Source organism: Pipistrellus kuhlii, unplaced genomic scaffold (assembly GCF_014108245.1).
Source record: "Pipistrellus kuhlii isolate mPipKuh1 unplaced genomic scaffold, mPipKuh1.p scaffold_m20_p_2, whole genome shotgun sequence".
Taxonomy (NCBI): domain Eukaryota; kingdom Metazoa; phylum Chordata; class Mammalia; order Chiroptera; family Vespertilionidae; genus Pipistrellus; species Pipistrellus kuhlii.
Window position 1 is genome coordinate 52191277 of NW_023425515.1, and position 13891 is coordinate 52205167.

At 37.9% G+C, this 13891-nt stretch overlaps 1 protein-coding gene across 3 annotated transcripts in view; it reads left to right on the forward strand.

The window, feature by feature from the left end:
- Positions 1-13891, forward strand: part of GOLGB1 (golgin B1) — an 84327-nt gene that overhangs the window by 60895 nt on the left and 9541 nt on the right. For all 3 annotated transcript variants that reach the window (XM_045583955.1, XM_045583956.1, XM_045583957.1), the window contains 3 exons: positions 8553-8731; positions 11240-11402; positions 11589-11726. In XM_045583955.1, coding sequence (XP_045439911.1) covers positions 8553-8731; positions 11240-11402; positions 11589-11726 — 480 coding nt within the window. The remainder of the gene's footprint in view (positions 1-8552; positions 8732-11239; positions 11403-11588; positions 11727-13891) is intronic.

The window sequence follows — 13891 nt, forward strand, 5'->3', positions numbered from 1 at the left end:
CAATTTCCATGTGTCTATAATGCATAGTAATATTCTTCTGTTCCCTAAGGCTCATAACTGTGTATGATTTTATTTCATTTAGTCATCAAGGTCTATAACTTCTTTATTCATAATATTACTTAAATTTTTCTTTTTCCTTTCCACCATCAACATGTTAGGATAAATCCTTAACACCTTATCCTTAAACTGTTGTAACATTGCTGCTCTAAATTTGTCACCTTTTGAGTATATAGTATATATACTACTGCTGACTAAGTATTTCTGAAACTACTTTGTTGTTACTGCCCTACTAAAAACCTGTAAAAGTTGTGCTATATCTAGATGAGGTTTATAATTCAAATCTCTTAGTCTGACACTTATGACCCTATAGTTTTTCCTTTTCTTTCTTTCAGTCTTCCCTTTTACTGTTTCCCTACATGTATTTATCATTCCAGCCAAATTGATCTACTCATTATGCAGTAATAATATCGTGCTTACTTCCTATATTACCATTTTTTCAACTATAATAAAATGTTCTCTCCATTTTCTTTATTGGGGAAAATATTACCCATTCTTTAAAAATAACTCCAGAACTCAAATCCTCTTTGGCTATATTTCCAGACCATTTGATTGTTTATTACCTTCTGTTTTTACTTTCATAGCACTTTCCTTTTCATTTGTCCCATAATTCCTTGATTGTGTGTTGTGTGTCTATGTGTGTTTAATGTCTGCACACTTATTTTTTATATCCCTGATTAGATTGCAACTTCCTAGTGATAAGTGTCACATCTAAACTTGTTTGTATATCCCATGGTCTTTAGTATAGGAGTAATTAATTAATTATATGATAGATAATCAGCAGTTGGTGATCATTCCCTATACTTGTGGTTGTTTCTGTAAACACTGTTTTCTCCATTTTGTAAAACTAACATGTTAGGGAAGCTATGGGAGCTTTTGAGACTAAGACTTAGATCTGCCATGAAAGAATCATAAAGCCTAGGCAGGTTATAAAATCAAATACAATGTTACTCACTGGGTAACAGTTCATACATGGTTCACTGACTTGCTGAGGCCCTTCTGTATATTTTATGAATATATTATACGCCCCATCAACTCTTCCTTTCCACATATCTTATTCTCATTCTGTCTCAGGGGCATTGAAGTTTCTAGTTTCTCAATTATTTGGATTCATGTGTGATAAATATGAGAGATAACATATTTCAACCCCTGTCCATTGAAACTTTCAGCCTAGACCATTTTATCACTGCTTACCCTATTCTCTCTTCCCCTCAGGACCAACCCACAAATGACTTAGGTCTCAAAGGGACTTCGATTACTTTAGTTCTCTTCTTTACTTAGCCAAGAGGAAATTTCCCAAAATAAAGTCTGAGAGTCCAAGGGGCAAGAATTAGCCCACGGTATTCTACTAGGACATAACAGAAAACTCTGAAAACATTCTGGAGTTTTTATATGTCTAAACTTCCTTACGACTGACTTTTCCCTAAGCAAACAAAGCACTTACACAATTCCTACCTGAATAGTAGAGAGCATATCCCTAGAGGTACCTAAATACTTATCTATACTCATTTCATCCTAAAAATGACTTGTGGTAGTATATAAAGATATAACAGTGATTCAAGATAATGTAATACAATAACTAGGAAGGAAGAAAATGAGGGTAGAAGGAAAAATATTAAACCAGGAGTAAGTATAGTCCTCCAAGGAGATATCATACTGTCCCATACTCTCTTTTTTTAAAAATATATTTTATTGATTTTGTACAGAGAGAGGAAGGGAGAAAGATAGAAAGTTAGAAACATCGATGAGAGAGAGAGTCATCGATCAGTTGCCTCTTGCACACCCCCTACTGGGGATATGCCTGCAACCAAGGTACATGCCCTTGACCGGAATCGAACCCGGGACTTTTCAGTTCCCAAGCTGACGCTCTATCCATTGAGCCAAACCGGTCCCGGCTGTCCCATACTCTTTTTTAGAACTGTGGGCCACTAATTACTCTGAGCTTTCTGGGATCCATCAGAAATAGGATAGTAAAAACCATTCTAAAATATGGAATGCCCATATTTTAGAAAAGGGGAAGAAAGAAATACTACTTGTTCAAGATAAGAATAAGAATAGTTATTCTTTAAGTATTAAGGCATGAAAAAAACTGTTTTATCTGTTTCCAGAGAAAGGACACTGAACTTTTGAAGTATCCTTTACTTCTCTACAGTAAATATAGTAATGTGTTTTACTGTGAAAAATGTTTTATATGTTCTGATGATCTGGTCTATTCCAAGGATAACAGAGTATCTGGATCACAAGAGTGAGTGGATTGCAATAAAGAATATATTTTCCCTTTAAAATAAAACAAAAACATGTTTTTATTTTAGTCTTTGGGTTCAAAAAGTTATATACACATATTTAATAAGTCACTGAATTCTACAGTTTGATCAGAAAAACCAACAATAGCACTCCTGTTTCTCTTTCTCCAAAGGCAATTTGCTGTTAACTAATTATTTTGTGTTTCCTCAGTATCTAAATATGCTTATAATGTATCTTGGCTTTTTATCCTTAGATTAGGTATCAACTTTTTTTTAGTTCTCATTACTCCCTCTGCTTCCACTGTACATACACACACGTTCAATATATAACTCCTCCATTCTCCTGATGTAATTTAATTTTAAGTTTGGTTAAATCAACATTCACAGTTTATATTTTTATAATTATAAATGGTGTTAGAGCTGAGATATGTTTTTCCTAGAGTTAATAACTGTGTTTTTGTTAACTTACTTTTCTTTGTACTTATCAGTGTAATTTAAACCAAGACTTACTGCTATTTATTCACATTTTCTCTCAAGATATTTATTCCTATGAATTTCATTTTCTTGAGAAAATTCTCCAAGAGTCTCTGACTTGTTCTTATATTAACTGGTTGCCTTGTACTCCTAGGACACAGTTTTCATCCTAAAACATCTCCTTTCACCTTTCTCCTCTATGAGATCTTGTTTTTTGCATTACATGTCTCTCTTGTCTTGATTTTGTGCCATTATTTTGATGTCATGAATCATCCTGTAGCTCCCTAAAAAAGATATTGAAAATGTCTTTTGATTTTATTCATGATTGATAGTTTGGCTGGGTATAGAATTCTAGGCTGAAAATAATTTCCTTTCAAAATTATAAAGACATTGGTCTATTTGCCTTTTAGCTTGGTTGTATTCAGAAGTCTAAAGCTATTGATTTCTGGTCCTTTGTATGTGAGCTGTCTCTCACACTCTCTCTCTTATACACACATATCATCTCATTTCTCTCTCTGGAAATATATAGAATCTTTTAGTCTATGTTCTGAAATATCATGATAATGTACTTGGTTTTAGTCTGTTTTCATTCATCATTCTGTCTAGTCTAATTCATACTTAACAAATTACTAAATTTGGGAAATCTTTTGATTTATGTCTTACCAACACCTCTCCCCACCAATCCTATTTATTGGTTATCTTTTTCCCCTTGAAAATCCAGTTATTTAGATGTAGGACCTTCTGGATTAGCTCTATAATTTTCTTACTTTTTAATTTCTGTTTGCTCTATTTCAGGAAGATTTTCTCACCATCATCTTTTGAACCCTATGAGATTTTCATTTTTGCTATCATGTTTCTAATTTCTAAGGATTTCTTCCCCCCTTCCCCCTTTTTCTTATGGATATACATATGTATGCCCATTCTTCTCTAAGAATAGTGTGGTGGTAGTTTTGTTTTGTGATGTTTTTCAAGACTGTGTTTTTCTTTATTATTTTTATTTCTTTTCTTTTAGAAGTGAAAATTTATTTTTTTTCCTCAAGGAAAATACTTTTAAATATAAAAATGTTACATGCAATACATATTAATATTTCCAGGAAAAAAAAGGATTTTAGGCATAATATTATCAAAATAGAACTAACATAGTATGATATCACAAATGTTGTAGGTAAAATTAAAAATCTGCAAAAACAGGATTACTTCTATTATTTCACCCCACAGCCCCCACTGGCTTTATTTTTATTCATCAGTTTATGTTGTTTATTATATTCCACAAATGAGTGAGATCATGTGATATTTATCTTTCTCCAACTGGCTTATTTCACTTAGCATGATGCTCTCCAATTCCATCCATGTTGTTGCAATTGATAAGAGTTCCTTCTTTTTTTTTTTTTTTTTACAGCAGTGTAGTATTCCATTGGGTAGAAGTACCACAGTTTTTTAACCCACTAATCAGCTGATGTGCATTTAGGCTATTTCCAAGTCTTAGCTATTGTAAATTATGCTTTTATGAACATAGGGATGCATATATTCTTTCTGATTGGTGTTTATGATTTCTTGGGATATAGTCCTAAAAGTGGGATTACTGGGTCAAATGGAAGTCCTGTTTTTTATTTTTTTAGAAAGTCCATACTGTTTTCCACAATGGCTGTACCAGTCTGCATTCCCACCAGCGGTGCATGAGCGTTCCTTTTTCTCTGCATCCACTGCAGCACTTGTCCTTTGTTGATTTGTTGATGATAGCCATTCTGACAGGTGTGAGATAGTACCTCTTTGACATTTTGATTTGCATCTCGGGTGATTAGTGACTTGAACATGTTTTCATATATCTCTTGGAATTCTTTAAGTCCTCTTTAGAAAAGTGCCTATTTAGGTCCTTTGCCCTTTTTTTTTTTTTTTTTTTTTTTTTTTTTTATCGTATTGTTTACTTTCCTTTTGTTAAGTTGTATGAGTTCCCCATAAATTTTGGAAGGATATCCTTCGCTGTGTGAGGGAATGACTCAGCCCAGGAAACTTGTAGTGTCTGCCTTCTGAGCCCTAGCCCCTGAGTCCCCAGTCCTGGGTTCTGTTCTCACAGTTCCATTCCACTCCACTCTCCCTCTGCCAGATCACAAGGTGGGTAGCTCCACAGGGAATGTGTGTATTGACCCTTGAAGAGGGTGCCTGAAGTTTCAGCCGCCACTCCCTGGCAGACAGCACCCCACTGCTTTTCACAGCTAAATGTTATGTGGGTACCCTCTTCAGTTTGGTGCTCTCTGCTGGGGAGCCCAGCTTTGGGATTAGATCCCAGAGTTTTCAGTAGTGTGCATCTCCCCCGCCCCCCCTCTTTCCCCCACCCACCCCCCCACACACACAGCTGAGATATCTCTCTGGGACTTAAATTGCTATCTGCCCAGTCAGCCCTTTCGAGCTTCTGCCTCTCCTCAATCTCTATGCCGTCTCCACCTTCAGTCCTTTGGTATCAGGGTTCTCTCCTGTGAGTTTTCCCTTGATTATTCAGGAAGCCTTTCCGTATTTCAGTTGTAATTCCAGCTTGTTCTTGGGAGCATATCCGTGCAGCATCCTCCTACTCTGCTGCCATTTTTAGGTCTAGTAATAATTAATGTCGTTTTCTAATACTTTTTTAAATCGAATTTATTTAAACAATACAACAAAATTTAATCAACAATATAGTTGCCGTTGTTTTCTACTACTTGTGCCCAACGCTCAGGAAGCATTTTAATCCCTCTGTTGTAAAATTCTTGTGATTTTGATGCAAAAAATTCGGTCAATGCATTTTTGAGGCATTCTTCATTATTAAATTGTTTTCCAAGAAGAAAGTTTTGCAAAGAACGAAACAAATGGTAATCAGAAGGGGCAATATCAGGAGAATATGCAGGTTGAGGGAGAACTTCCCATTCCAACTGGCGCAGTTTTTCAGCAGTGATTCTTGCAGTATGCGGCCGTGCGTTATCGTGGTGAAGAATTACGCCCTTCCGATTAATCAGCGCAGGTTCTTTTTCTCTTAAAGCTTGGGCTAACCTTTCCAATTGGGCACTATACACTGCACTTGTAATGGTTTGGTTAGATGGTAAAAGTTCATAATGAAGAATTCCTTTAAAATTCCACCAAACACACAACATCACTTTTTTCGCATGCAAGTCAGGTTTTGGCATGGGCTGCGGAGCCTCATTTTTGTCTAACCATTGAGGCCGCCTTTTCAAATTAACATACAGCACCCATTTTTCATCTCCGGTAACAATTTGCTCTAAAAAACGGCAAACGGTTTTGACGAGAGAGGAGCGAACTGCAAATTGTGACTCTTTGATTACGGTTGTTGTCGGTCAACTCATGAGGAACCCATTTTCCAAACTTTTGGACTTTGCCAAGTGCACGCAATTGATTGGAAATTGTTTTTTGTAAACAATTTAAAGTTGTCGCAAGCTCTTGTTGGGTAATTTGAGGATTTTGCACCAAAAGAGCTTGAAGAGCTTCTTGATCAAAATTGGACACACGGCCTCGACCACTCTTGTCATCTAACAAAAAATTTCCCTCGCGAAATTTCTCAAACCAACGCTGGCATTTTCTGGCGCTAACTGCATCTTGACCAAGAGCACTACAGATGTTTTTTGCAGCCTCACTTGCTTTTCTTCCTAATTGGAACTCGTAAAGCATGCAGTGCCGAATATGCTCTTCATCCGCCATCTTCTTAGCCCTAGTTTTGCAACAAAAACCAAACCAAACACAAACTTTTTCAAGCAAAATTTGTTAATTGCACTTCACACGTTCTGTAGATACCACGTGTTTGAAGGTTATGTCAATACAAGTCAACGCCAAGCAAGATTTTAAACGAAAGTTTAAAAACGACATTAATTATTACTAGACCCGATAATCCCCAATTTTTATTTCTGTTCTAATGTTTCTATATTCTCTCTTAAATATTTGAGTATATTACATTTCCCCCTGATAATCTCCTTCAAATATTCTTCTAGTTTCTTTTAATCTTTATCTTAATATTAACAATTCTTCAGGTGAAGGTTAATCCTTGTTTTCTCTTTATGTTCAAGGGCAGGGTCTCAAAAGCTTATGAGAGGGGCTTACCAACTCCAAGTTCCATGCTGAGCTTTTTGTGGATAGTCCCTATGTTGGTGTCTTTAGTTCCTCTTGGGACATTCATATTTTCTAGAGAAGAATTTATCATTCTCTGCATGGAAGGTAAAGGCCTATATGCCAGCACACTCCAAGCTAAGTAGGGGAAAGGCTTCATGCATTCAGAAAGAATACATTCGCCCTAGCCGGTGTGGCTCAGTTTATTGATGATGTTTCATTTAAGGAGAGGTCCTCAGTTTGATTCCTGGTTTGTCAATTTTGTCAACCCATGTTTTGGGCTTAATCCCTGGTAGGGGATGTGCAGGAGGCAGTTGATCGATTTTCCACTCCTGCATTGATGAATTTTCTCTCTCCCTCCCTCTTACTTCCTCTCTCTCTAAAAAATCAATTTTAATTTTTTTTTAAAAGAAAGAATATATTTACTTGATTACCCTTGCTTTGGAGCAGTATCCTTACCTTCAGCTATGCCTGATGTTTCATAGTCCAGAGACACTTCTTTTACCTTCTCCAGAAAATAAGACTCTAGTTATTTGTCCTTGTGGAGCTAAGAAGGGTACTTAGGGATGCAATTGTTTCTGAAGCAGCTTTCATCTAATCCTCCTTATTTCAGCCACCTCCTCCCTATTCCCTTCGCCATCTTTTCCAGAGGTACCTGGTGCTGTTAATTCCTGAGCCTTTTGAAGATTCTGCAGAGTAAGTTCTATTGGTTCTTGGCTTTCCCTACTGCTAGCTTAAGATATGGCTTTTCCAGATCTGTTAAGTCATTTATCACTTATGCATCTGCTTTTCAGCTTCCAAAATTAATTCTGTTGCTGCTGACCTCTCTCTTGTTCTTTCTGTTCTTGCATTTTATGCTTTAAAAAATAATGCCTTTATTATAGCATTAGTGATTTTCCAAAATGGGTGAAACAGATGTGTGTTCAAGACTCCCTCTGTGCCCAGATGTCCTGACATTTTTTCTTACTATCAAGTTTTTAATGAGTTGGGGATAAAGAATTTAAAAATATATCTGGAATGTAGATAGGCAGTTCTGTTATTTAGACTCAAGTCCATCATTACTGTATCATCATCATCACCACTAACTGTGTTAACACAATTTTTTTTTTGTTTCTCATAATATTATGAGAGGTACTGTAATTATCTTCATTTTATAGGTGATGGAAATTAAATTTTTAGAGGATGTGAGGAACATATGTGTACAGGATAACTGATTCCAAAGCCTACGTGCCCTTAACCACTGGGCTTGGGCATCTCTGCCTTCTTCATATCTTAGTCATCTGCTAAGCTAGAGTAAAGGTTGACATCCATAACCCAGGCACATGGATAAATAAAAAAGCAGTCTGTGTTTATACTTTTTATTCTAGGGAGTTACCATTCACAAAGAAGCTATCAGTCCCTTATGTCTATCCCCCTCAAGAGTTGCAGATCGAGTCAACTTAGGACCTTGGGAGCCAGGGGGAAGGGATGGAAGTTGCAGGAATGGTCAGGCCCTGCAGTCTTGATGGCAGCTTCCTGGGGTGATTCCCACAGCTTGGCCGCATGTATTTCCCCATTTTTAGGGATTCATGCTGCAGTGATATGTCAACGAACTGTTAGGTGCTGATAGTCTGTGTGGTGTCTGACTGACTTAGTAGGGACCTGCTGATGACTTATAGCTGGATGAATCACCCTTTCCTTTCCTTTTGGTTAAAGCTTACGGAATTGAAGAATCTGCAGCAGCAATACTTACAGATTAACCAGGAGATCACTGAGTTACGTCCAGTGAAGGCTCAACTTCAGGAGTATCAAGATAAGACAAAAACATTTCAGATTATGCAAGAAGAGCTCAAGCAGGAGAACCTCTCCTGGCAGCATGAACTGCATCAGCTCAGGTATGATAATCTCTGCATTTATGCCCTTTTAGTTTTATTTTTAAAAACTTTTTATTATGAAATAATTACAGATGTATATAGGAAGTTGCAAAAATAGCACAGAGAATTCTCATGTACCTTCCACCCAATTTCCTCTAATGGTCACATCTTAACTCTAATGCAATATCAACACCAGGAAATTGGCATTGATATGATTCAAAGACTTTATTCATATTTCTCCTAATTTACATTCATTCGAGTATGTTTGTGTATAGCTCTGTGCAGTTTTACCATATGTATAGATTCATGTAACTACCACCACAACCCACATATACAACTGTTCCATCAACACAAATATGTCCACTAGTTTATAGTTACATTCTTTCCTCTCACTGCTTCCCACCCTCTCATTCTTAATCTCTGGTCACCAGTAATCTATATCTCTATAATTTTGTCATTCTGAGATTATTTTATAAGTGGAATTATACAGTATTTAACTTTAAGAAATTAGCTTTTTTTCATGCATCATAATGCCTTTGAATTCCATCAACTTTGTTGAGTGTATCAATAGTTTATTCTTTTACCAACGAATTCTATTTCATGGTATGAATGTATTGTTTTTAGCCATTTACCCATTGAAGGACATGAGTGTGGTTTCTAAATTTTAGCTATTATAAACAAAGTATATAGATTTTTAGGTGGACAATAAGTTTTCATTTCTCTGAGATAATTGCCCGGGAGTGCAAATGCTAGGTTGTATGGTAAATGTAATGTTTAATGTTTTAAAAAGCTACAAAACTATATTCCAGAATGACTTTACAATTTTATATTTCTACCAGCAATACAAGAGAGATCCAGCTTCAATATTAAATGCTACATCCTTGTCAGCATTTGATATTAACAGATATGTAATGTTATTTTAATTTGCATAATAGCTAATAATGTTGAACATCTTATGTGCTTATTTGACAGTCATTTGTCCATTTTGATGAAATGTGTATTCATGTATTTTGTTTATTTTTCTATTTAAGTTGTTAATTTTTTGACTGGGGAGTTTTGAGAGTTCTTTATATATTCTTGATATAAGTTATTTGTCAGACATGTGGTTTGCAAATATTGTTCCCAGTCTGCAGCTTCCCTTTCATCCTTCTCCATAAGGTCTTTTTAATTTGGATTAATATAATTCATTGATTATTTTTCTCTTTATTCAGATTCAGCAATTTCTATTGTTCTTAATTTCACTGATATCTTTCTTCTGCCACCTCTGTTCTGCTATTGAGTCCATTGAGTTTGCTTTTTATTTTGCATATGGTATTCTTCAGCTTTAAAATTTGGTTCTTCTTTATTTATTCTATTTCTTTGCTGATGCTTCCTTTACTTTTATTTGTTTCCAGTTTATTAGTAATTGCTTGTTGAAATATTTCTATAATGACTGCTTTAAAATCCTTGTCACATAATTCCAAAACTGTCATCTCACTATTGTAATCTGATGATTTTTTTTTTCCAATTAAGTTGGGATTTCCCTGGTTGTTAGAATGTGACATCTCTGATTTTTTTTTTTTTTAAGGAAACTGATAGATTTAAAAATATATATATTTCTTTATTGATTTCAGAGAGGAAGGGAGAAAGAGAGATAGAAACATCAATGAGGATAGAGAATCATTGATTGGTTGCCTCCTGCATGCCTCCCACTGGGGATTGAGCCCGCAACCCAGGGATGTTCCCTTGGCCGGAATCAAACTCGGGACCCTTCAGTCCACAGGCTGACGCTTTATCCACTGAGCCAAGCCGACTAGAGCGACATCCTTGATTCTTTTTATAATAAGTTCAATTTTGGAAATGATGACTTGAAGTCTTATTTAAGTCTGCTTCAGTGGACTTCCACTGATACCACACCAGCAAGGGAAGGGGAACAATGCCACTTTACTGCCAGATGGAGGGTGAAGGCCAGTGGGCTCCCCACTCAGCCTCTATTGATAGCTCTAGAGAGATGGGTGCCCTGATATTGCCAGGAAGAGGAAAAAGTCTCTCTTTCCACTTGTACTCCACTGTCAGCACAATTAATTGGGAGGGTTGCCTCATTACTGTTCGGTGAGAGTAGGAATCCGGGCTCCACACAAGGCCTCCATTGATATCACTATGGGGTGTGGAGAAGGTCACTTTCATTGCTAGGCAGTGTTTGAAAGTCCAGGCTCCTCACTCAGTCTCCCCTGACACTGCAGAAAGCATATTGGGGGAGTGGCGCATTGTTACCATTGGGTAGTGCCGGAAGTCCAGACTTTCCTCTTGGCCTCTTCTGATACTTACTGCCTCTGCAGGGACAGGGAGAAGCACTTCATTTCCTTTTCATGGGAGGAGATGGATGTCCAGATCTCACTTGTTTTTTTCCACTCACACTGCAGTAGGGGTAAGGTCAATTAGAGAGGGGCACCTCTGTACCACTAGGTGATGGTGATAGTTCAGGATACATATGGAATTATCTTTCTCTCACAAGTATATTTTTGCTGTGATTATTTCATGTTTTTCTAGGATGGAAAAGAATTCCTGGGAAACTCATGAGAGGAGAATGAAAGAACAGTACCTTATGGCTATTTCAGATAAAGATCAGCAGATCAGTCATCTGCAAAATCTTATGAGGGAATTGAGATCTGCCTCCCAGACTGAGACCATCAACATACAGTACCAAAAGCAGGTGAGTAATTCCAGTGCAGATTGCTACTCAGAGGTGACCATTACCCAGGAAGCCTCTGCTTCATGCAAGCCAAGCGAACTGCTGGTCAGCATTCGGCAAGCCATGTCATGACTTCCTCTGGGGTGGGCAGGGTTTCAGGAGGGAAGGAATTGTGAACCAGCTCCATCACTGTTTGTATCCTGGCAGGCATCCTCAGAGGCATCCGCTTCCCTAGATGGGCCACACAACCTAGTTTATGAGACAGAACTTCTTAGGACTCAGCTAAATGACAGCTTAAAGGAAATTCACCAGAAGGAATTAAGAATTCAGCAACTGAACAGCAGGGTAAGTCTTTCCTGCTAGACTGGAATTCACTTTCTTACTTACATGACTGGAAGTAATAAGGTAAGTAGATGATGATTAAACCTAGGCTCCAGATGTAACATACCCTAGGGCAGGGTCTTCAAACTACGGCCCGCGGGCCACATGCGGCCCGCAGAGGAGTCTGATCCGGCCCGCCAGGATTTTTGGGCAGTGAGTGCAGCCGAGGTGTTACAGTAGGAATTAGTAGTTCATATAGTCCGACCCTCCAGCTCTCTGAGGGACCGTGATCTGGCCCCCACTTTAAAAAGTTTGAGGACGCCTGCGGCCTAGGGTCTGTTTTAGTTTTCTCAGAGTAACTTGCATAAGGTGTTAGGATGAGGTTGGTCTGAGATAAATATAATGTATATAGAAAAGTAAGGTAGGCCTGCCTTATGTAGAAAGGTACTTTTAAAATATTGTTAAATTCAACTAATTGACATGGAAGAGACTATTTACAATAGTTTGGCATAGAAATATACATTTAAAAAATACTTTTGTTTTTTAAATCTAGCTGGTTTGGCTCAGTGGATAGAACATTGCCCCATGGACTGAAGGGTCCCGGGTTCAGTTCCATTGCAGGCTCTATCCTGGCCCAAGGCCTTGGGGAAGGCAACCAATCTGTGTGTCTTTTTCACATTGATGTTTCTCTCTTTCTCTGTCTCTTCTCTCCCTTCCACTCTCTCTAAAAATGGGTAAATATCCTCAGGTGAGGATTAACAAAACAAAAAAACTTTTGTTGGTCCAAATGAATTGGTAAAATTGTAGACCCTTTGTTGGAATTGTCTTGGAGTTTTTAGAGGGGCTCAAGAGAAGCTCTTACCCAGTTCCCCTCCCAGTTAGTCAGTTATTTCCAGAAAGTTCTGACCTTCATAGCTCTGTAACACTTTTTCTCCCATAAACTAGAACCTGCCTCAACCCTGTTATATTTGCTCTCCAGAACATTAGACTGTGACTCTCTCTCTCTGGGCATTTATCTTTCTAGGACAATATTTTAAACTGCGGGGCTTGATGGGGGATCTGAGGCTGTGCCCACCCCCCAGCGCCAGGCCAGGGGACCTGAGGCTGCACCCCCCGCCCTGCGGGGCTTGGGTGGGGGCAGCTGGGTCTGGGTCTCACATGATTTCGAGGCATGTGTGGGTGGATGGGGACTTGACTGTGGGTCCCATGGCACATCCCAGACTGACAGGAGGGAGATTTCATATACATTTTACTAATTTTTAAAAAAATAAGTCTTTATTGTTCAGATTATTACAAATGTGTTCCTCTTCCCCCCTTCCGCTCAATTGCTCCCCTCCACCAGGTTCCCACCCCACCCTCTGTCCTTTCCCCATCCCCCATTGTCCTCATCCATAGGTGCACAGTTTTTGTTCAGTCTCTTCCCGCATCCCCACTCCCCTTTTCCCTGAGAATCGTCAGTCCACTCCCCTTCCATACCTCTGATTCTATTATATTCAACAGTTAATATTGTTCATCAGATTTTTAAATTCCCTTGGTTTTTAGATTCACTTGTTGATAGTTATGTATTTGTTGTTCATAATTTTTATCTTTATCTTCTTCCTCTTCCTAAATAACCCTCTTCAGCAATTCATATAATTCTGGTTTGGCGGTGATGAACTCTTTTAGCTTTATTTTATTTGTGAAGCTCTTTATCTGGCCTTGGATTCTGAGTGATAGCTTTGCTGGGTAGAGTATTTTTGGCTGTAGGTTCTTGCTATTTATCACCTTGAATATTTCTTGTCATTCCCATCTGGCCTTCATGGTTTCTGTTGAGAAATTAGCTGACAATCGTATGAGTGCTCCTTTATAGGTAACTACCTGCTTCTCTCTTGCTGCTTTTAATATTCTCTGTCTTTTGCTCTTGGAATTTTAATTATGATGTGTCTTGGTGTGATCCTCCTTGGATTCCTTTTGTTTGGGGTTCTGTGGGCTTCCTGGATCTGTAAGACTATTTCTTTCCCCAGATGGGGGAAATTTTCTGTCACTATTTCTTCCAGTATTCTTTCAGTATCTTGCTTTCTCTCTCTTCTTCTGGGATCCCCATAATTCTGAAGTTGGTTCATTTGAAATTGTCCCAGAGATTTCTTACACTATCTTCAATTTTCTGGATTCTCTTATCTTCTTGTTCTGTGGAGGAGTGTCCTCTGGCT